Source organism: Crocuta crocuta, unplaced genomic scaffold, assembly GCF_008692635.1.
Source record: "Crocuta crocuta isolate KB4526 unplaced genomic scaffold, BGI_CrCroc_1.0 scaffold854, whole genome shotgun sequence".
Taxonomy (NCBI): domain Eukaryota; kingdom Metazoa; phylum Chordata; class Mammalia; order Carnivora; family Hyaenidae; genus Crocuta; species Crocuta crocuta.
Genome location: NW_027531536.1, coordinates 222302 through 244540, shown reverse-complemented (window position 1 = coordinate 244540; position 22239 = coordinate 222302). Strand labels below are relative to the sequence as shown.

The 22239-nt window shown below is 43.8% G+C and overlaps 1 protein-coding gene across 1 annotated transcript in view; it reads left to right on the top strand.

Moving 5' to 3' along the window:
- The window catches only part of RDX (radixin), an 87276-nt gene extending 65611 nt beyond the window's left edge, over positions 1 to 21665 (top strand). The window contains exons 16-17 of the mRNA XM_077772702.1: positions 18648 to 18745; positions 21085 to 21665. Coding sequence (XP_077628828.1) covers positions 18648 to 18714 — 67 coding nt within the window. The 3' untranslated portion in view covers positions 18715 to 18745; positions 21085 to 21665. The remainder of the gene's footprint in view (positions 1 to 18647; positions 18746 to 21084) is intronic.
- Positions 21666 to 22239: the final 574 nt, after the last annotated feature.

Sequence of the window (22239 nt, the reverse complement as noted above, 5' to 3'; positions counted from 1 at the left end):
TTTTTTTTTTTTTTGTTTTGCCTGTGCCTCCAGTCTCCGTATTTTTAAAGAGAAAAAATTTTTTGATGAACGTGTTACTGAAAAGAGGCAGGGCAGAAGAATTACTATGTACAGTGGTGAGGGTCTAGAAAGAGTAGGCTGTCTTGACTGGAATAGAAAATGTGATTCATTGTGTGTCGACTATAGTAAAGCTAGGGTGGGCTGGGCCAGGGATTTATGGAGGCTTGAATCCTTTGCTGAGGTGGTTTAGTTTGATTTGAGGACATCTGGTGCTTTGGGGGAATGCAATTACTAGGGGAACAATAACTAAACCTTGCTCCGAAAGAGAATTCATGCTGCTGTGTGAGGTGTACTAGGAAGTACAGAGGAGAAGGAAAGCTAAATAGAGCAACTTCACATGCAGGAAATTAGCTCAAAGAAAGGCTGTGGTCATGATAAAGAATTATATCGCTATCTTCTGAGAATTTAAACGAAACATGCAGACGTAGTTTGCTTTCATATTTGCTATGTGTAGTTAATATTTTTTCTTCTGCTCATTTTCCAAACGACCTCTTTGGGGACTGTTTTTATTCTTCTATCTGTGACCTTTTGGGGAGAGGTTCTTCATGGGCTCAAAAAGAGAACCAGAAATGAAAGACATTCAGGAACAAGTGGATTGGATTTTGATTTATAATTACAGGTCTTAGGCCCTCCTGGACTCTGGTTTTTATAAACAGTTTCAGAGTTCTAAATCTGGTGGTCTGTTTCAGAGCGTTTCTCTGGAATCTGGCTTAGAAACTTAGATTCCAGTTGCATTGTCTTCCCCAGAGTGTAATGCCTGACCCAGGGTTCATATCTGTGTACTTTGAAACACTAATACTTGTTCATAGTTGAAAACTACTAGTGCACAGTGTGCTTACAACAGTTGTGTGAATGTCGTTTCTGCTTCTTGCTGGTCCTCATACTGTAATGACTGGGAGAAACTTAAAGGTTTTCTTGTTTTGTTTTGTTTTTTAAATAGGTTTTAAGGGGTTAAGAAAGGGGTCTTTCAGATCATTATGAAGGGGTTCTATGATTTACCCTAACACAGCTCCATGAGGATTCTCTCAGAATACACATATGCAGTTATTCACCTGCTGTGACAGCTTTGAACAGCTTACTGGGGAGATTTTTATAGGTTTTTCCAAGTTGAGATTTGATGATGCTTCATCACTATAGCTTTTGCTAAAGGTATGACTTGATTCATCTGTTTATGCTCAGATGATATGTTAGTGGTTTCTTCCTTCTTGTTTTTGCTTGTTATGTTTAATTTTTAGGCCATAAAAGTTTTTGAATGTAGAGAAATATAATCTTTTGGTAATTGAAGTTATAGTGGATGGGTCGTTTTCCTCCCCCACTGACTTTAATATCTAATAGCTTACCATTGGTATATGGGTTAAATGTAGAATTTGCACCTTCTTAATTTGTAGGTTTTAAAAGTACTTACAGAAAATATAAAATCTTTCAGTGTATGCAAGAGGAAATCGTAATTCAGTTGGTCTGTTTACTTTTTAAATAATATTTGCAAATTTGATACTAGATAGTATAAAACCTAGAATTAGAACCCAGAACCTAATCATCTGTATGCTTTATAAAGAGTTTAATATGCTGGGCCGCATTACATTCCAGTCTATGCTGATGCTTTAAGGATGTTTATAAAAAATTTGGGGACATAGGCTGTATCAAAGGCTTTGCATGAAAATGTATAGAGAATGTAATCATTGGAAAAGTAGTTTTCCATCTTTAGAGGTGTTTGCCAGCATTCACATTTTTGAGGTGTTCTCAGCATTAGGAAGACTGGAAGCAAGTATATCTTCTAAATTACTGGTCTGATGCCTACAGGTAAGAAAATGTTCTCTACCACTTTTATTTGTGAGCCCTGGTGCTTCAGTTCTTAGACATTGGGAATTTAAAAGGTCTTCAATTTAATGGTGTCATGAAAGGCATGCTGCATGGGAGACAAGGAGGCGTGGCTTTTTCCAGAATGTGGTAAGTCTAATATGGACAGATGGACTTACACATTCACACCCAGGGGTTTGCGGAGCAAATGCTGTTTGCTGTTTGTGCAGAGCACATTAGACTTCAGGATATGGGTGAGAACCCTTTGTTTCCATTGTGGAAATTGTAGTTAAGTCACAGGGTTGAGACATGGACCCAAATTAAGATGTAGAAAATAAAGTAAATACCAGGAGAAAAAATGCAATAAAAGTTGCAGGAGTTAGGAGTTAAGTTAGAGGTCACCTAGGAGGTGCTAATTAGCAAACAAGAAGCATGGTATGGACTTGAGTGACCTGGCCAGCAGGTGTTCTCGTCATTGGTACAAGGACAGCAGCCTGGGAAAGTTATAAATTCATCACGAGTCAGGCTGACTAATATTTTATATCTATCTGTTAGCTTGGTTCTCTGTCACTGAGGAGTTGCATAGCCCTTAATACCAAATATAAATATGCTGATTTTCTTCTAAGAGTTTAAGTATAAGCAACCTTATTAATAATGGTTCATATTAGAATAGCCAGTATTGGTAAATAATTTAACAGTAAAGTTTTCACCTAGCTTTGTTAACTACTGTATTTAACTTGCCGTTAAACTTAGCATATTTTTAACTTAACATTCACTTTTATTTTCAATTTGCTTGTGTCATCTATCAAAAGTCAATTCCTTCTTTACAAGTTATTAAACTGAACACTCAGTAAAATCACTCATTCTTAACTCTGTTGTTTATATGAAAAAAATATTTGCTTATTTAGTGAAGAAATACTTGAACATTATAATGGACATTAGCGGGGGTATAGTGAGGTGATTTAGTCTTTTTCTTTCAGCTATTTAGCAGAAGTATTTTGGCTGATATGACAAAGTGAAAAACCTCAAATGCTGAATCACAAATGTCAAGAATAAATGAGAATAAAAAATAGGTATATGAGGGATGCCTGGGTGGCTCAGTCGGTTAAGCATCAGACTTCGGCTCAGGTCATGATTGCACGGTTCGTGGGTTGGAACCCTGCGTCGGGCTCTGTGCTGACTGCCAGCTCAGAGCCTGGAGCCTGTTTCAGTCTGTGACTCCCTCTCTCTCTGACCCTCCCCTGCTCACGCTGTCTCTCTCTCTCTCTCTCTCCTAGAAATAAATAAAAAACATTTAATAAATAAATAAATAAAAGAATCAATAGGGTAGGGTTTTCTAAGTACATTGATAACCTTTTGGTTCTTAATTTCCTTTGATTGCCACCACTTCTTCAGTGGTCCAGCTTTTCACTTGCGTACACTTTTGTTAAAACAGCAACGGTTCGTTGAGTGTCCAACTCTGGATTTCGACTTAGGTCATGATCCCAGGGTTGTGGGTCGAGCCCTGTGTCCGGCTCCGTGCCACGCGTGCAGCCTGCTTAAGATTCTCTCTCTCTTCCTGTGCCCCTCTCCCCTGCCTGTGCTCTCTCTACACAGTGAAAATAAAAAAAAGAAAAACAGGAAATGACAAGCTCAGGTCATTGTGAAACACTTAATAATATAAAGTGCCTTATTTACCACAACACCCAACAATAATAGCAAAAATATTACGAAGAAATTTGATTCTGCAAGGTTTTTTCTTTTTTCAGTTTTAAGGGGGTAGATCAAGTTAGTGTTTTTCAAACATAACCTCTTCGAAGCTACAATGTAAGTGGAGTCTTCTCTTAATTCACTCCTATGAATGTGATCTTTCTGAAGTTAAAATGTCCTTTGATCTCAGAGCTTTCTTTTTAGATCACATACTGCTCTTGTGCCTATAAATTTTGATGTAGTTCTGAAATGATTTTTGGGGGCCACAAATAATTGGGGGGGGTTATAGAGCCTAGATTTGTTTCGGAAGTGCTAATGCTATTTCATGTTGATCAGAAAAAGCATTGATCTTGTGGTTTGTGGTCTCCCTCTCTCCCCGCTTTCTGTGAGATCCATGCTAAATTCTAGGCTGACTTATGAGAAAGGCTCAGAAGCCTACAGTGGTCACCGATTTCCCTTGCTCTGTCTGCTGCCCAGTGGTGCCGAGTCCTGACCCGGCCATCTGGTTCTGCACAGTCCTGGGGGTCCTCAGACTGTCCGTAGTCAGATGACCCCACAGCCCCCTGGGTTCTCTCGGTCTTGTGGCCCACGGACCCTTTCCCACATTCTCCGGCTTCTTCAGTGATGTTTCCCTTTTTACAGAAGCGGCTTAGATCCAGGTTTCACCGGTTCGGAGCACATTAGCTCCATAGCCCGTGTGACTGGCCCTGTAAGAGTGCTGAGAAAGATGCGGAGAGGTATGAGTAGGCAGCTCATGGGAGGCCCACGTCTGGGTTTGAATGGCCCAGCCGCGTGCTAGCTGTGTGGCCCTGGCGCACCACTCACCCATTTGGAGCCTAGGTTTTCTCATCGGTTAACTGAGAGAAACACTCTCCGGTCTTGTGGGCACCGATTATAATATGCAGGGAATAAGGGAATACCCTGCTTACACCCTGGCCTGTTGAAGGTGTTCATAAATGGTACCTTCTCTCACTGCGTATTTCATGAGATTTTTGTCTGTCTGTCAGAATTGTGGGTACTAGTATTTATACCCACGCCCTTTGAATTCTGGTTTTAATGCTTCTTTTTGCCCTTTAAGGGGTGTACTTGTGATTTTCTTAGAAAGTACTGCTCAGGCCGTGCGCTAGATATGCAGAGATAAAAAGAAATGTGGTCTGTCCTAAACAAGAAATCGTTACTGATCACTTCCAGTAGACAAAGTAAACAATTGACTTGTGCTTCTACCTGATGAATAAGCCCTCTCAGCCGCCCAGTGTCGGGGTGCCCAAGGCCCAGCCCTTCCCCGTGTGCACCTGCTCTTGTAGCAACCTCAGCCACTGTTCCTGCCTTAAATACCATCAATAGGCTGAAAACTCTCACGTCTTCCACCAGAACCTCTTCTGAACTTTGGATGCATGTATCCAACTTTCTACCTGATGTTTCCACGTGGAAGCCTAACAAGCATCTCCACTTCCTATGTCACACCAGAATCAGGGTCCCCCTGACCCCACACTTGGCCTTGCCTCCGTCCTCCTCTTAATGAAGGGCGAGTCCACTGTTTCAGTGAGCCAGGGCCAAACCTCGACCACATATCGCTCTTCTTGTCTCATGTCCACATTCAACCCAAAGCTGTTGGCCCGACATTCAAAACACACAGTGTGTCCAGAACGTGACCACCTCGTGCATCCTCACAGCTGTCTCCCTGTTCCATACACCTGGGCTGCTTGGTTATTGCTAGAGCTTTCTGCTGGGTTTTTTTCATTCCTTTCTTGCTATTCTACCGTCTGTTAAGACAGCAGCCTTAAAAAGGTAAGTCAGATCCTGTCACTTCTGCTCAAAATCCTCAAGGCTCTCCATCTCAGAGTAAAAGTCTTAATCTTCTCAGATTAATTAGTGCCTGATCTCTGGACCCTTATTTTTGACCTCATCCACTGATTTCCCGTTCTCTCACTGAATTGAGGTGAGCTGGCTTCCTTCTTATTCTTTAGCCAGGGCCCACATAGGTCTTTTCCTCCAAATATTTTATAATTTACTTCCTGGCCACCTCCAGGGTTTTGCTTAAATGTCCTCTCAGTGTGGCCTTCTGTTTACCACTTTATTTAAAGTGGGCCCTTACCCAGTATTCCCTACCCATTTCTTTCCATGATCTTCCTCTATACCACTCACCATCTAACGTCTGTAGTTTGTATGCATATCTTCTTCGACCTTTGATGGGGTCACATCCGATAAACCTATTATAAGATGAAAATATACCAAGAGGAAAATGCCTACCCTCCCAAACACTTCCGCCTAGCCTAGCTGCCCTTAGACGGCGTGCCCAGAGCACTTACGTTAGCCTACGGCTGGGCAGCACTGTCGGACACAAAGCCTATTTCATAATAAAACGTGGACCTGCTCACGTAATTGATTGAATACTACACCAAAGTAAAAACAGTGGCTGCATAGGTACAGAATGGTTGTTAGGGAATCGGTGTTGACCCTCGTGGCCGCGTGGCTGACTGGGCATGTTGCCGCTGCCCAGCTCCACCAGAGAGGATGGTGCCGAAGGTCGCTAGCCTGCCAAGTTCAGATTTTGAAGTATGGTTTCTACTGAATGTGTATCCCCCTCACGTCCTTGTAAAGTTGTAAGTCAGGGGCTGTCTGTCTTCAGCTGGAATGTCAGCTCCACGAAGGCAGGAACTCTGGGCAACAACATGTGCTCAGTGCCTAGAGCAGTGATTGGCACCTACTGGATGCACCTGGTGGATGCACCACTTGTCTATTAAGTGAATCAGATGGATGGTGTCTGGGATATCAGAAGGAAGGCACCTAATCTTGCCGGAGGGTTACAGGGAAGACTTCCTGGAGGGAGAATGTCCCCTAAGCAAAGTCTTTAAGACTTATTCTTTTTTTTTTTTAATTTTAATTGTTTTTAAGTTTATTTTGAGAGAGAGAGAGAGGAGTGTGCATGCATGCATGCAGGGTAGGGCGGGGGCGGGGGAGAGAGAATGAGGGAATGAGAAAATCCCAGGCAGGTCCATGCTGTCCGCACAGAGCCTGACGTGGGGCTCAAACTCACAAACCATAAGATCATGACCTGAGCTGAAATCAAGAGTCAGATGCTCACCCAACTGAGCCACCCAGGTGCCCCAAGAGCGAGTTGCTCTCAGGAGGACAGAGGTAGGAAGACGTCCGGGTAGAAGGGACTACATAGACAAGCACATGGAGGCCCAGAAGGGCCAGCTGTGGTCGAATGGTCAGTTTATATCTTAAACGTATGAAGTTCGAGATTCAGAAGTTGGTGTCATGAAACACTAGAAAATCACGAGGGGCAATAGTTGTGCCTGTGCCTGTGACGTGTCATTTTGGGCAATTTAAGTTTGGAGCGCCGATGGGATGTCAGATGAAACCTCCCAAGGGGACACGGTAGGGAGAGACCCTGGGTTTCGTCGAGAACCTTGGTGAGGGTCCTGCATCCCAAGCGCCACCAGGGGACAGGGCTGCACAGTGCACCACAGGGTGGGGACTGCAGGGGTTTGGGTGGCACTGTGACCCCCAACGTCACAGGAAAAGGAGAGGCCTGTGAGCACTTAGAGTGCACACTGCTTCTGGCAACAAGAAAATAATTGAAAAGAGCCATTTCCACGGAATTAGAATAGTTTTGGGTTTTTTTTTTTTCCTACTTAACTGAGTGTCTTCTGGAAAGTATTCCCACAAACCTGTGCATACAGCAGGAAAATGCTCTTCCCCCCCAGTGTCCTCCGTCAAGTGCTGGTGTCCGAGGTGGTCACCGATGGGCACCCAGCCCCACACCCAAGCCTGGGAGATTAGACCCAGCAGGTGGGCCTCTGTGTCCATGTTTACCCTCTAGGGCGCCCCGTGTGGCACCTGAAGGATTGGAGCTGCTCGAATAATTCCATTCACTCTTAAACATCTGTTCAGCGCCTGCAGTTAGATCTTGAGGGTTCACAGCTAATTTTTTAAAACTCACAGTCCAGAGAAGGAAACAGAAGAGTTAAGGGACAGCATGACTATGAGACCAGGGACACGTACCAGGGTCTGGGGAGCAGCCAGCCTCTTGCTGGCACTTCCAGCCACGCAGAGGCCATTGCGATCGTCAGCCCTGAGCTCAGGAACAAGTGTCACCCTCCTCCAACCCCCCGCTTCCTCTCGCGGCTGGGGGACCATCTCGGTGGACATCCAGTGGTGGTCTCGATGCTGCTTGTACAGAGGCTGCAGGAAAAATCACGGCTTCGGAGTAATTTCTAATGCTCGAACTGGGGGCATCAGCTGGGGCCAGAGGCGCAAGTCTGGGACTCACGCCAGCTCCGGAGCTGGGCAGTGGATCAGGAACGGGCATTTCTACCCGGGGCGAACTCCGGGGACCTCAGGAGAGGTGAAGATGGACCTTGTGTGTGTTCCGGAGCTGCTGAGGAACTCCCGGTGGGAGGACTTGTTGCATTTTATTTCTTCATCCAAGTATTTTAGTACCTAGTCCCCGCCAGGCACTGTGCACATAGTGCTCACTGAGGATATGACAGTAAGACTAGCTCCTTACCCCAATGCTGTTACTTTCTATAGAAACACGTGAAGCACAAACAAGCAGAGTAAGTGCAAAGTTGTGAACTGTATTCGATTGAATCGTGTGAAATCACCACTATACGAGCATCTTTGACCTATAAAAGCAGCAGATTTATATCAATTTAATACGGTGAAAGAACACGGGACTGAGCCGGGGGAAATGCAGCGCGGGGATGGCGGCTGCGGAGGTCAGAAAATCTCTCTAGGAGCTGACATGTAAGTTGCCCCTGAAAGAAGAGAAAGCCGGTTCCCACTCTTCCTTAGTTAAATCCGGATGTGAGTGCAAGTGCCAGAGGGACCTCATGAGGGTCCTGGCCCCGCGGGGACTGTGCCCACACAGGAATCTTGTGCTCTGATGAGCTACCGGCTTTTCGGATGCCCCTGGCCCACTGTTGCTGTACCTTCTGGCTTTCGAAGATAAGCCAGAAAACAGCTTTTTAAAAAAGACCATTCAAAGAGTAATGCGTGAGCCATTTCAGTTGAAATGTAACGTTTATGTGAAAATCTCCTAAAGTTTACATGCCACCTATTTCAAAACTGTGAGGAAATGCTTTGTAAACCCAACGACGTATCTGCTTGCCCAAAGTGGCCCCCTGGGCACCGATTTATAGTCTTCGTTTGAAAGTGTTCCAGGTAGAAGGACCAGTGTGTGCTAAGACCAGAGGCAAGAAAGGGCCTAATCTCTTCAAGACACAGAAAGGAGGGCTGTATATCTCCAGAGCTGAGGGATCCCAGAGGAGAGCGGTGTGTTTGATGAAAGTGGAAAGGAGCCAGATCGCAAGGAGCTCACCGGAGTCCTCGGGCAGACGCACGGGGACGGAAGTGTGAATTCAGGGTGAACACAACAAGCACACGCCCTGGGGCCATAGCAGCGGTGTCTGCCTGGAGGAGAGGAAGCTTTTCCTCATCCAGAGAAAGATGTCCTAAATGCCACAGGTGTCCCTGAAGGTGGGGCCCTATTCCAGTTTACAGGTGAGGGACCTGCGCAAGCCACGCACAGTGGTGGCACAGTTTGCATCTGGGCTGAGTTTTCTTTGAATTGGAAGCCCCACCCCGATCCTTTTTACTACAAAACACCAACTACTTTTCCAACCGAGATATGTTTACAGGATAGCGCCCTTTGGCGGATTTTCCTGTCTGCCTAACTCAAAGTGAATGTATCCACTAATTCAAAGGCCAAGGAAGAATGCTTTCCATAGTAAGTTGCCTATGGAGTACCAGTAACCTGAAGATCAGACCCCACAAAGTTGAAGACCAGACTTCTTCGTTCAGCTATTTCTGTGCGGGCTGGTTCGACCAGACTTGCGAGAGTTTAGTGTTTCATTTCCAAAATTAGGGGAAAATCACTTAAAGTTGAAATACGTGATATACTCTTGGGTGAGCAAGCAACCTTTTCCTTTTATTGAGTGTCAACGCCTTCGAAATCAAAGGAAGGATCTATGCTCGAGGGATCTCAGACACCCAGAGGAAACTGAATTCAAGAAGTGAAGACGAATATGGATAGAAATAGGCTTTCTCAGCCATGCAGTGGATGTTGAATAAAATATTTCAGGAACTCAGCAAGCAGGTCTTCGATGATAGGAACTTATCTCAGTCTGGAAAACAATTCAGGAGCTTGGACATCAGAGGGAAGAAGGCTATTATTGCCTGGAAAGCTGCAGACCCGAGAAGAGAGGAAGGCGGCCACAGTGTGAGGCCTGAGAAAGGGAATCTGGGTAGCATTCCAGAAAGGCTCACAGTTGAAGTTAACCACCTGAGTCAGTGTCTGTAGGAGGAGATTGCTAAATTAGTTTTCAGAACTCAGTGTGATGAGTGTTTCATTAAAATTCATCAGTCACTTCTTTGTCACTTATTAGAATATTTGAAGAGAGAAAGGAGCATAATTAATAACATTTTCCAGATGCTCTATGTGGGTTATTTGATATACTTTGTAGCTAAAAATGGGTCTGATTTAACTTTCCTTATGAAAGTATGAAAGCTCTTAGATTTTTTTGCCTGCAATATTAAAATGAAAATTGTATTAAAAAATTTTTAAGTTTATTCATCTTGAGAGAGACAGAGAGAGAGAGAGAGAGAGAGCATGAGTAGGGTAAGGGCAGACAGAGGGAGAGAGGATTACAAACAGGCTGTTAGCACAGAGCCTGATGCAGGGCTCACACTCACCAACTGCATCATGACCCAAGCTGAGATCAAGAGTCAGATGCTTAACCAACTGAGCCACCCAGGCGCCCTGAAAATTGTATTTTTAAAAGCAATCACTATGATTGCCTATAGTTTGCTTTTATATTGGTAGGTTCTGATCATTGAACAAAAGCAGAAGTGGAAAATTCTCTGTTCAGATCCACATATTAAATATTTTTGACTTTGTAAATAGCTAATCTCCATCACATCCACACAATTCTGCTATTGTAGCACCAAAGGGGCTCTACATGTGTGTAAATGAGTGAGCAAGGACACCATACTGTGTATGGACACAGTAATCTGAATTTCACTTAATTGTTGTACATTATGAACTGTTCTTCTTTTAATTAAAACAATTTATGTTAGGGGCGCCTGGGTGGCTTAGTCGGTTAAGTGTCCGGCTTTCGCTTAGGTCATGATCTCCCGGTTCGTGGGTTCGAGCCCCGCGTCGGGCTCTGTGCTGACTGCCAGCTCGGAGCCTGGAGCCTGTTTCAGAGTCTGTGACTCCCTCTCTCTCTGACCCTCCCCTGCTCACGCTGTCTCTCTCTCTCCTAGAAATAAATAAAACATTAAAAAAAAAAAAACAATTTATGTTAAACGATAGCCTCTACAGAAACAGGTGGGGAGCTGGATCTGGATTTGGTCCAAGAGCTGAGGGTTTGCTGACCCCTGAATTAGAGGCATGGAAAACATTCATGTTCTCCCACAGGCCAGTGGTGTGGTTTTCCTGACCGTCGAGAATTTTATTTGATCCCAGAGGGGCCTCATTCTGCTGAAATGAAAGGTTTTGTCTTGTTCGTTTTGTTTTTCTACACATTTGAAAAACTTTGAGCAGTGCTTCTCCAAATAGCATCAGAATAACCTGGAGAGTTTGTTTTAAATGCAGATTCCAGGCCCCCCTCCCCAAGTTTCTGATTCAGTGAGTCTGTACGGGACCCAGGAACTTGCATTTTTATCCGATGAGGCTGAAGCTCTTCTAACAGCACTTGTGAGAAGCCCTGACTTTGAGGTGAGAGTGTCCAACACCATGGGAATAAAAATGTGGCTTCTATTCAGTGTCCTTGGAGTAACTATTGACTTTTCTACCTAGATGCTTTCTTTGAGACCTTCCAAATTCTAATGGTTCAAAGACCAAAGATAATCGGAACCAAATCTATAACTTTCCTATCTCTTGTAGTATTTTTCTCCATTAATTTCTGTTTTAAACACATAAAAATGAGAGAATGTTTTACAACAGTGTTAGGGAAAGAAATGTGCCTAGGAGAAATATAAATGAATGTGTACATTCTTGTTATCTGTATTATCAAATTACTAAAACATGTTATGTATTATAATATCATACACTTGACCCTAATACAACATGAGGGCCTGGGATCCCAGGCCACTGCTCAATCAAAAATCCGCATGTTACTTCTGACTCCCCCAAAACTTAACTGCTAATAGCCTGCTGTTAAGTGGAAGCATTATCAATAACATAAACAGTTGATTAACACGTATTTTGTATGTTATATGTATATATACTGTGTTCTTACGGTAAAATCAGCTAGAGAGAAGAAACTTAAGAAAATCATAAGCAAGAGAAACACATTCATAGTACTGTACATTCACAAGAATCCACATGTAAGTGGGTTTATGCACTTGGGTTCAAACCTGTGTTGTTTAAGTGTGTGTATATATAGGTGTATATATATTAGATATACATAATATATCTATTACATATTATATATACATAATTTATATATATAATAGATACTCATGCATTAGTTTAAAAAATAGTACATGACAGTAACTTTGGCATTCTGTAGCCTTCCTCTATCACATCATCCTTTCCTGTGGGTTTTACTGGGTTAGTATCCACAAGCAATATGTTGTCTGGTTTATATAATGTCTAGTTTATATGATGCCTAGTTCTGCACGCATACAAACTTTAGTTGTACCACACACACACACACACACACACACACACACACTTTGACTACTATCGTAGTGGTTCATTTATTCTTACTGCCGTGAGTGTATTCACTTGAATGCTCTACAATTTATCCATTCCCCTGATGGTGGACACTTGTCTTCTAATATTTTTTATTTTACAGACAATATAGCCATAGATCTTGCTGGACATGTGTCTCGAATGTGAGCAATAGCATCTCTATGGCTGAGACCTAGTTGGGGGTGGGGTGGGGAATTATTCGGTTACAAGATATGCATATTTTCAACTTTACTGTGTAGCCATTAAATTATTTTCCAAAGTAAAGATACATTCACATCTTTACCACATGTGATATTACTAGAATTTTTTTTTAACTTCTGCCAATTTGATAGGTTTAAAATGGTATCTTACTGAGTTTTTAATTTGCCTGTTCTTGGTTACTAATATAATTGAGAATCTTTCTTATATTTATGGACCTTTCACATTTCCTCTTCCTTGAAATGACTTTTTCTTTTCTGCTTATTTTCTATTAGCTTCTTTATCCTGATGTAATTGATTCACAGAATTTCTTTATATTTTGGCTCTTAATCTTTTGACACTCAACTGTTTTACAGTTATCTCCTTCCAAGTTGTATCTCGTCTTTTCACATTTTTATGAGTTTCTGATGGATACAAATTTACATTTTATGGTAGCTTAATTTATACATCTTTCTCCTTGTGATTTGTGGCAGTTTTTGTGTGTGAATCTTGTTTAAGACGTTCTTCCTTTCCTTGAGGTCATGAAGGTATTCCCCCATAGTTTTTCTAAAAGTTGTGAGTTTTAAAATTTTCTTCTAAGTGTTTGGTTATTTTTACACTTGAGTCTTTGGTCCAGCTGGAAGTAACTTGGGGTCTGGGATGAAGTATGGATCCATTTGTTTTTTCTACCTGGATAACCGATTGTCTTAATCCTCCATTCCTCTCCCATCGGGGCCATTACCACTTCTTACCTATATTAAGGATTCACATGTACAGTCTCTGTTCTGTTCCATTGGTCAATCTGTCTATCCCTTGTGTCAATACCATTCTGTTTTAAGTATAGCCTTAGTTTAGGGGTTGGGTTTTTTTTTTTTTAGTTTTTATTCAACTTGTTTTTTGTTTTTTTGTTTTTTTTTTTAATTTACATCCAACTTAGCATATAGTGCAACAATGATTTCAGGAGTAGATTCCTTAATGCCCCTTACCCATTTAGCCCATCCCCCCCCCCACAACCCCTCCAGTAAGCCTCTGTTTGTTCTCCATATTTAAGAGTCTCTTATGTTTTTGTCTCTCTCCCTGTTTTTATATTGTTTTTGCTTCCCTTCCCTTACGTTCATCTGTTTTGTATCTTAAATTCCTCATATGAGTGAAGTCATATGATATTTGTCTTTCTCTAATTTCACTTAGCATAATACCCTCTAGTTCTATCCACATAGTTGTAAATGGCAAGATTTCATACTTTTTGATTGTGGAGTAATATGCCATTGTATATATAAGTCATCTTTATTCATTCATCTGTTGATGGACATTTGGAGTCTTTCCATACTTTGGCTATTGTCAATAGTGCTGCTATAAACATTGGGGTGCATGTGTCCCTTCAAAACAGCATACCTGTGCCCCTTGAATACCTAGTAGTGCAGTTGCTGGGTCATAGGGTAATTCTATTTTTAATTTTTTGAGGAAACTCCATAGTGTTTTCTTTTTTTTTCTTTTTTCTTTTTTTCTTTTTTTTACAAATAGTTTATTGTCAAATTAGTTTCCACATAACACTCAGTGCTCATCCCCACAAGTGTCCTCCTCCATGCCCCTCCCCCCTCCCCCCCACATCCATCAGTCCTCAGTTTTTGCCATAGTATTTTCTAGAGTGTGTACACCAGTTTGCACTCCCACCAGCAGTGCAAAAGAGATCCTCTTTCTCTGCATCTTCACTAACATCTGTTGTTACTTGAGTTGTTAATGTTAGCCACTCTGATGGGTGTGTGGTGGTATCTCCATGTGGTTTTGATCTGCATTTCCCTGATGAGGAGGGACGCTGAGCATCATTTCATGTGTCTGTTGGCCATCTGGATGTCTTCTTTGGAGAAGTGTCCGTTCATGTCTTTAGCCCATTTCTTCACTGGATTATTTGTTTTTTGGGTATTGAGTTTGATAAATTCTTTATAGATGTTGGCTACTGTTTTAATTTACTAGCCCTTTATGTGATATGCCATTTGCAAATATCTTCTCCCATTCCATAGGTTGCCTTTTAGTTTTGCTGATTGTTTCCTTCACTGTGCAGAAGCTTTTTATTTTGATGAGGTCCCAACAGTCATTTTTGTAATTAATGCCTTAGTTTTATAATAAGTCTTAATTTCTGATAGTTTTTTTCTCTACCTTGTTTTATAATAAACTCCTGACTAGTTTTGTCCCTTTGTCCTACTACATAAATTTTGTTTTACTATTATCATTTTTTAAAGTAATCTTTATACCCAACATGGGACTTGAACTCAGGACCCTGAGATTAAGAGTCACATACTCTACAGAGCCAGCCAGATGCCCTTTCTACTACATAAATATTAGAATTTGTTTAAATTGGGGTCATCTAGGTGGCTCAGTTGGTTAAGTGTCCGACTTCGGCTCAGGTCATGATCTTGCAGTTTCACAAGTTCAAGCCCTGCATCAGGCTCTGTACTGGCAGTTCAGAGCCTGGATCCTGCTTCAGATTCTGTGTCTCCCTCTTTCTCTGCCCCTTCTCTGCTNGTTTTTTTCTCTACCTTGTTTTATAATAAACTCCTGACTAGTTTTGTCCCTTTGTCCTACTACATAAATTTTGTTTTACTATTATCATTTTTTAAAGTAATCTTTATACCCAACATGGGACTTGAACTCAGGACCCTGAGATTAAGAGTCACATACTCTACAGAGCCAGCCAGATGCCCTTCTACTACATAAATATTAGAATTTGTTTAAATTGGGGGCATCTAGGTGGCTCAGTTGGTTAAGTGTCCGACTTCGGCTCAGGTCATGATCTTGCAGTTTNTCCGGGAGGAACGAGGTGGGGGCTCAGTCTGTTGAGCATCTGACTCTTGATCTCTGCTCCGGTCATGATCCTAGGGTCATGGGATCAATCCACATTCAATGTGGAGCCTGTTCAAGATTCTNCTCTCCTAGAAATAAATAAAACATTAAAAAAAAAATTATCTCTGTCCCCCCACCTGCCCCTCTCCTCTGTTCATGCTTTCTCTCTCTCTCTCTCAAAAATCTAAATAAATAAGGATAAAAGCTTTTGTTTGGAAACGTATTAACAATAATATTGGATTAATTTGGGAAGAAGTTACATCTGTACAATATTAAGCATCCCTAGTCTTAAATGTATTTCTCCATTTATTGATATTGTCCTTAATGCCTTCCAACAAAATTTAAATTTTTGCATTAAGGTCCTGTGTACCTTTTGCTGGATTTATTATATTTTAAAAAGTTTTTAAACATTTTATTTATTTCTGAGAGAGAGATAGCGTGAGAAGGGGAGGGTCAGAGAGAGAGGGAGACACAGAATCTGAAGCAGGCTCCAGGCTCTGAGCTGTCAGCATAGAGCCCAATGCAGGGCTTGAACCCGTGAACCGTGAGATCATGACCTGAGCCGAAGTCGGCTGCCCAGCTGACTGAGCCACCCAGGCCCCCTTGCTAGATTTATTATTAAGCAATTTAATTTTCACTAATTTCTAAAAGTTACATTTTAAAACTCTGTGGCTGGTATACAGAAATGAAATTGATTTTTGTTTGCTGACCCTATGTGCAGGGACCTTGATTAATTCTAGTTGTTTCTAATACTCTGTGAAGTCTTTTAGGCTTTCTGCGGTCACCTGCAGATAATGCCTGTTCTCAATCTGTCTTTTCAGTCCGTATAACATTTATTTTTCTTATCTTACTGAGTTGACTTGACTGAGAATTTCAGTACCATGTTGGATGTCACTGGCATCTCATTTCTGATTTAAGAGGAATGCTTACAACAGCTCTAACATTTGCCACTACCTGTTGGCTCTAGGTTTTGCTTCATGCCCTTTATTGGGTTAATAAAACTTTTCTTTTATATACATATGTATATGGAATAAATACGTTCATTTTTTTTTTTAACATACTGAATTAGGTCGATTTTCTAATATAAAACCGTGTTTGCATTCCTGGGGTAACTTGATCTATGTCCTAACCTATGACCCCACGCTCCACAAATCCTGAGCTACCTGTACTGTGAATACGGACCCCTCCATAGTAGACACCCCACCCTTCAAGGGTTGGGTCATCCACCAAGTTATTTTAATTTCATGGCGCCACCTGGTGGCAAATTTAGAAATTGCTGACTTTATCTCTTAATTTTTTTGTTTTATTAAAACAATTTTTAACGTTTATTCTTGAGAGCGAGACCGAGAGAGAGACAGAGCTTGAGCGGGGGGAGGGGCAGAGAGAGAAGGAGACACAGAACCGGAAGCAGGCTCCAGGCTCTGAGCTGTCAGCACAGAGCCAGAGTCGGGGCTCCAGCTAACAAACCGCTGCATCATGCCCTGACCTGAAGTCGGATGCTTAACTGACTGAACCACCCAGGTGACCCTCTTTTGTAACTTTTTAGGGCAATGTATGGATGTGGTTTCTTGTGTTATCACTGACACCTGTCATTTAATTTAATTCTGTTTTCTTCCTTGTACCTTACATTTATCCCACGCCATTCTTTCACTTACTCTTCCAAATTTCCACAATATACTCATGCAAATCATTCTTTTTTCCTTCCTTTGTTTTCTTGCTTCTTTTCCTTCCTTTCAATCTCTCCTTTTGTTCCTTTATGAGGTTAACCATGGTAAAAGTAGTGCTGGGAACTAAGGGAAAAAATGCAGGATGTATCTTTTTAATGAAATCTGACAGAATAAAGTGCCGGCTCTACTAACCCTCAAAGTCCTTGAAAACACCTGAAGTTCCCTTTGAAATGTTCTCAGATTTCAAGTACTACTTCATCATCTAATTAATCCTGCCCAGTTTAACATCGAGCTCAAGTATTACAGAAGACTTTTAAGACTGTTAGTAAGTTTCGTTGTTTCTATGTTCCTTTATTACTAGCTTTGACAAATGTGGGGTTTCTACTGTATTTGACTGCAAAGCCTCAGTTTTTCATTATGGCTTCAACTGCCTGGAAACTGAACTCCACTGACATCGTGCTGTCCGTGGGAGAGAGCCCTCCCCAGATGCCATTCCGGTACATAAATGATAGATAAGATAGAGATTGCCAGTAACTGCATTCCTACCTGCTTGAACCACAGCATAGAAAATACTGTAAGCACTGTTCTCCCCAGTCAGAGAACTCCAACGTGGATAAGCTTGGCTGGTTTTGCAATTTCTCTGTCGAGTTTACCGTGACTTCGTTTTTGGTGCATCTGAGGGCTTTCCCTGCAAAGGGCGGGTGAGTCCGCTACAGCAGACAGACCAGAGAAAGTAGGGCTGAAATCGATCTCTGTAACCTCTGCAGTGCTGACACGGCTACAGAGGTGGTAGTTTTATTTCTCGTTCGTCTTAACCCACCCCAGTCTTCCAGAAGGCAGGAATAGCCTGTTGAGAATTGGCTTCTTCAAAGACATATTGATTTCAAAGGAGGCCTTAGAAGTCTGCTTGGTGGTCAAAGGACATTTTACTAGTGCCTAGATCAATCACGAGAGAACTTCAACTAAAATATAAAATCCAATCAGTGTCACTCTTCCCTCCTTGGGATCCATTATTCTTTTTTTTTTAATAGTTTATTGTCATGTTGGTTTCCATACAACACCCAGTGCTCATCCCCACAAGTGCCCTCCTCCATGCCCTTCACCCCCTTTCCCCTCACCCCCACCTCCCATCAGTCCTCAGTTTGTTCTCAGCATTTAAGAGTCTCTCATGGTTTCCCTCCCTCCCTCTTCCCCACTATTTCCCCCCTTCTTCTCCCCCACGGACCTCCCTTAAGTTCCCCCTAATCCTCCTATACGTGCAAACATATGGTATCTGACCTTCTCTGCCTTATTTCGCTCAGCAGAACACCCTCAAGGTCCATCCATGTTGCTACCCACGGCCAGATTTCATTCTTTCTCATTGCCATGTAGTATTCCATCGTATAGATAAACCACATCTTCTTGTGGAATCCATTATTCTTGTGAAACTGATCTGTTTGTGTGGAGTTGCTACAAACATTAAAATTCTAGCCTCCATTTAAAAGGGAGATGTCACGTGATTCTTATTTCCATGTTGTAATAGTGGAGATTCGAGACTGGATTGAGGAAAAAAAAAAAGTTAAAAATTAGGAAGGAGATGGCTTTGGCCCTTGGGTTGCCCAGGAGGCCCTGCCCAGTCCGGGGTGATGAGGGTGCTCTTGTCATTCTGTCCTATTTGACTTCCTTCTTTTGCAAAGTGCTTCCTAACCCCTTGATGTCTCTTTTGAAAGGTGGGGACCCAAACTGTATGCATTGTTCCAGATGCGTTCTTGCCAAAGCAGTATAAAGCAGATGTAGCAGTTAGGAAGAAGACTCCCTCCCTCGCCAGGTAAGTACAAATGGCGGCTGTGGCCAGGGCCAGCCCACCTTTCTGTGACACACCTGCCACACCTCCCCCCTGCCAGAACGCTGGCTGGACCCCATAAAACCCAAAAGCCTGGAGCTTTTAATCTAGTGGAGTGAATTCCCAAAGGAGCTCACCTGGAGAACCCCCTACCATCACAGCATCTAGTTCCATCTCCTGAAAGTTCTTTCTCCATTGTTTGCCTCTCTTGGGCTCTTTGCCAGTCAACCACATCTTCCTCCGATTTCATAATTTTGACGTCAGATAAGATGAGACTTTGTAATCTATGTGCACTGGGAGGGTGCAGGCTGCTTTAGACGGTTCTCTTTTGTGATGTGGAGTGCGTATTGCAGCGCACGCTCACGCAGATGATGCCGGGTGCTGCTGGGCATTCAGAAATACTGAAAAATGAAGGGCCGTCCATTGAATAGAAGAAATCCAGAATCGGTTCTCAGCCAGGTTTGTGTGCTGCAATGATCTCAATTTGGAAATAATTAAAAATCATTGACCAACATGGTTGCCTCGAAACAGGTTGTTTTAAAATTCTTTAATTTCTTGGGCAGAGACTCTTAAAACCCTTCCCATTTCTAAGTAAAACCACAGCCCCAAGTTTACCTAGCAGATCTTGAATGATACATTTGAGGTCCCCCAAATGGCTGATGAATCCTCCCCAAGTTCTATAAGCCTCTGAGAATAAATTTGACTTAATACTTTAAGATGTAGAATAAATGTCCGTAATAGCAATTGTTATCCTTTAGATTTTTTAAAGTGAGATTAAAAAAATGGTCATATAAATTCAACTCAGGTGGAGAATTTTTTTAAAATGATTTGCTTCTTTGGCCTAGGATTTTGGATTGCTTCAAAATGAGGTCAAGGTCGTACAAGAATCTCGGACATTCTGTAACATCTCCGAAATGTTTCCAGGGTCTCAATGTCCATTTGAAAGACTTGTGGCCCACGCGTCATTGTTCTGAAAGTGGTGTAGCTGGTTGTAAATTCAGAGTCCAGGTAGTCCTATTGCTGGGATCGGAGCTAAAATCCTAACTTCACACATGTTCTTAACGTCCCATTGACAGCCACAGACAATGCTCTCCTGGCTACTCCTCTTTAAACCATTTCTTCCAATGCAGGAACTTAGGTAACTCTTTCCATCTTGTTTGCTGACGGGAAAAACCCCCCAAATTAAAATATATCTGATGTTTTGCAATTGTCCCCTCATTGGTTGTCATCCATTAACACTTTTGCTTCTTAGAGCGAATCCTTTGAGTGAGTTTAATTGTGGGCTCTTGTCTTCGGAACTAGGAAGAGAAAGTTTCTGCGTGACTCCCCAGGAAGGTCAAGGTCAAATGACACAGAGTTCTGAATTATCCCGAGATGAGTTTATTAAAGGATCAAAGGAGTTGGCAATGGCCACATCCTTCAGCTTGAAATGTCACAGAGTTGGCGGCCTTGGAAAAGCGCCGGGCCCTCTGTGGCTGATGTCATGGACCCAAGAGACGGGACAGGAACTTGCAAGTGGTTTTCCGGTCCTTCTCATGCTGTCTCTAGGGCGTCCCAGCAGAAATCGCAGGCTGCCTTCCTTGTGGTCAGCCTGTGGGATTGTGGGGAGTCCGAGGTGCATGTACAGCCACGGACAAGTGAGAACTGGCCGGTTTCTTCAGGGTTAGAGGCCCCGCAGCCACAGGGGCCAGGGGCCCAAACTGCCCGTCATCCCCCCAGGCCTCTGGAGGTCTGGTGCGTCTGGACTGTCTTGCTCTCAGCCTCCAAGCCGTGTCCTTTCTCTGAGGGGCCAGGCTGACTGTAGCCTAGGAGGCTGGGTGGGACCCGATCTGAAGACCCCCACGCTGGACCCTCGAGGGGGAGGTGGCTGGAGGTGGGGAAGGCAGAGCTGGTGGAGAGAATAGCGTGAGCGCATACCTTGCGCACACCTGCCCCCTCACAGACTGCTCACCTGGCTCTCTTCTGAGTCACGTCACAGAGGTCTATGCGCCTGTGACATGAGCAGCCTCAGATGCACCTCACAGTTCTGGGTGTGAATGTGGCAAGGTCGACTCCGGTGGATTCCCTTGAGCCGGTAACCGAACTGGGGCTGCGGTGGGACTGTAGGCCCCGCGGAACCACCTGGGTTCTGGTGCAGCCTGTGTTCAGTGTGTATCTTCAGGGGCGCTCCCCCACCCATAATGCAGCAGCACACCCCAGTGCGGCTAAGCGTCCCCTAGGAAATGTGGGAGGATGTCCAGGTCCCTGCCCTCGGCGGCTCAATGACGCCGATATGGAGGTTTAGTCTGGTGCTTTCCCGCCTGACCTTCCTGTTCTTCACGCAGGTCCCTGGCATCTGAACCATGGCGAGCCCTAGGAGGACACACCAAGCCATGCCTCGTGTTCTGAACGTCCCCCCAAATCCTGACTCTCAGCCGGAACCAGATGGACAAGATTGCCCCAACCAAGGGCTCTTGCTGATGGCTCTCTTCACCTCTCCTGCTGTTCTCTCTCCAAACCTCCCTCGATCGCCTTTCCTAGGGACAGACCTTAGGAAGGTGGGCCAGGGCTTGGGGACTTCTGCATTGCACCCCACGGCCCCCCCACGGGCATCCGACATGTCCTGTCTTCAAGACGCACCCCCCCCAGATGCCTGCAGGCATCCGCTTTTGAGAACCCACTTTTTTCTGCATGTCTAGCTTGTAAGGAGGGATACAGGGAGAGGATTTCTGAGAATTTTCCACTTTTTCACAAAACGTATGTGGCTGACTTTTGGCTTCGAACTGAGAGCCAGCGTCGGGGCATGTGGCTCCGTTTCCTTGTGCACATCTGTGGAGTCGGGAAAAATAGATGCAACATTCCCTTCACTGTCTGGGCTGTTTGTATAATTGTATATACGTGTAGCAATAAAGATATTCTAACGTCAGCCCGGGGCGCCGGACGCCGCCTCCTCCGGGTGGGCAGTGAGTAAGCAGCGTGCCCGCTGACCGGCGGGCCGGCCTGCCCCGGCTCGGGTTCTCGTCCTGCCTGATTGCGCACGGCGTCCTGCCTGATTGCGCACGGCGTCCTGTCTGATTGCACACGGCGTTTGCTTGAAGTTGGCCAGTGTCGGGTGAAAGGCGCGTGGGGAGTGTGCTGGCAGAGCTGAGACGTGACGCGGCATTATTAATTCACCAACATCACTGTTTCTGGCGCCCTGGGGTGGCTCGAATGTCCCGGGACTGGAGCCCAGAGGCTTGGGTGGCAGTGTGCACTCTGAGCAGAGCCTGATGCGGGCTCCAACTCACAAACGGCGAGGTCATGACCTGAGCCGAAATCAACAGACGCCCAACCAACGGAGCCACCCAGGGGCCCCTGAAGGCTACTTTTTATGTATTGCAGCTACAGGGACTGAAGTGCCCGAGGAAATCACGTGGTCGGGCCCTTCTGGGCACTGATTTAGAACCACGAGGGTGCAGGGTCTTAACTCGCCTTCTAGCAGATCCTCCACAGAACCCCAG